The sequence below is a fragment of the Acanthisitta chloris genome, unplaced genomic scaffold (assembly GCF_000695815.1).
Source record: "Acanthisitta chloris isolate BGI_N310 unplaced genomic scaffold, ASM69581v1 scaffold14468, whole genome shotgun sequence".
NCBI lineage: Eukaryota > Metazoa > Chordata > Aves > Passeriformes > Acanthisittidae > Acanthisitta > Acanthisitta chloris.
In genome coordinates, this window is record NW_008688764.1 from 6,573 (window position 1) to 7,747 (window position 1,175).

Genomic DNA, 1,175 nt, shown 5'->3' on the forward strand with positions numbered 1-1,175 from the left:
GTTACCCTGTAACTGTGTTTATTTCAGATGTAATCTGTGATCCTTATTTGCTCTTCAGGTTTTGTTTCAGATACAATGATTTACATCTTGCACTCTTTAGCACGAATGCCCCAAGGTTTGAATCAGATGAATCCACGTCTAAGTCACACAAGTACGAAATGAAAATTAAAATTAGAAATTAAATTTTAGAAGGGGAAAAAAAGTACTTCTGGGTCTTAAGTGTTTGGTAAGTTAGTCTAAAGCTGTGCCAGGGAAGGTTGAGGTTAGACATTAGGGAGAATTTCTTCTTCCCAGAAAGGATGATTAGACACTGGAATGTGCTGCCCGGGGAGGTGGTGGAGTCACCATCCCTGGAGGTGTTTAAGGCACTTAGTGCCGTGGTCTAGTTGTCATGGTGGTGTTAGGTTATAGGTTGGATTTGATTTCTCAGAGGTGTTTTCCAGCCTGATTGATTCTGTGATTCTGTGTAACTCAGCAATGAAGACAAAAGAGAAAACCAGATTGAATTATTAGATTAAGTGAGAATGTTTTATTTTCCTCTTGCAGCTGACCAGGAGCACCAGCAGCATGTGGCAGCAGCAGCAGCAGTGGTGGCCAGGCCTCGGCCGCAGGCGGAGGAGCGCGCAGATGGAATGCCGCGGCGCCGCAGGAACATGGGGAACAGGCTGATAGCCCAGCGCAGGGCACAGCAGGCAGAAGAGTGGCAGGAAGGTAACATTGGCTTCAGCTCATCTTGCAAACTTTGAATCAGGCCTTACAGCAGGTGCTAAATTGGGGAAGGGGTGCAGCTGCCTCCTGAAAGGAGTGAGTCAGTTTTGCTGATGATTATTTACAGCTTGATCATCATCTGACTGTCCAACTTCTGTACTCCAACCTGGAGTGCTGTGTACCATTCTGGTGTCCTGAGCTTAAGAAGGACATGCCACAAAGTTGATAAGGGGACTGGAACACCTCCCCTATAAAGACAGGCTTAAAAAGTTGGGGCTGCTCAGCCTGGAGAAGGGAAGCTCATAGCAACCTTCCAGGATCTGAAGGGGCTACAGGGAAGCTGGAGAGGGGGACTCTGGGTTAGGAACTATAGTGATAGGATAAAATGTAATAGAGATAAATTGAAAGAGGGGAAATTCAGATTAGCTATTAGGAAGTTTTTCCCTGTGAGGGTGGTGAGACACTGG

General features: G+C 46.1%; 1 protein-coding gene across 1 annotated transcript in view; it reads left to right on the forward strand.

Moving 5' to 3' along the window:
• Positions 1–546: 546 nt before the first annotated feature.
• Positions 547–1,175, forward strand: part of DDRGK1 (DDRGK domain containing 1) — a gene marked incomplete at its 5' end in the record, with an annotated part of 28,607 nt that continues 27,978 nt past the window's right edge. The window contains one exon of the mRNA XM_009081160.1: positions 547–711. Within this exon, the coding sequence (XP_009079408.1) occupies positions 547–711 (165 nt within the window). The remainder of the gene's footprint in view (positions 712–1,175) is intronic.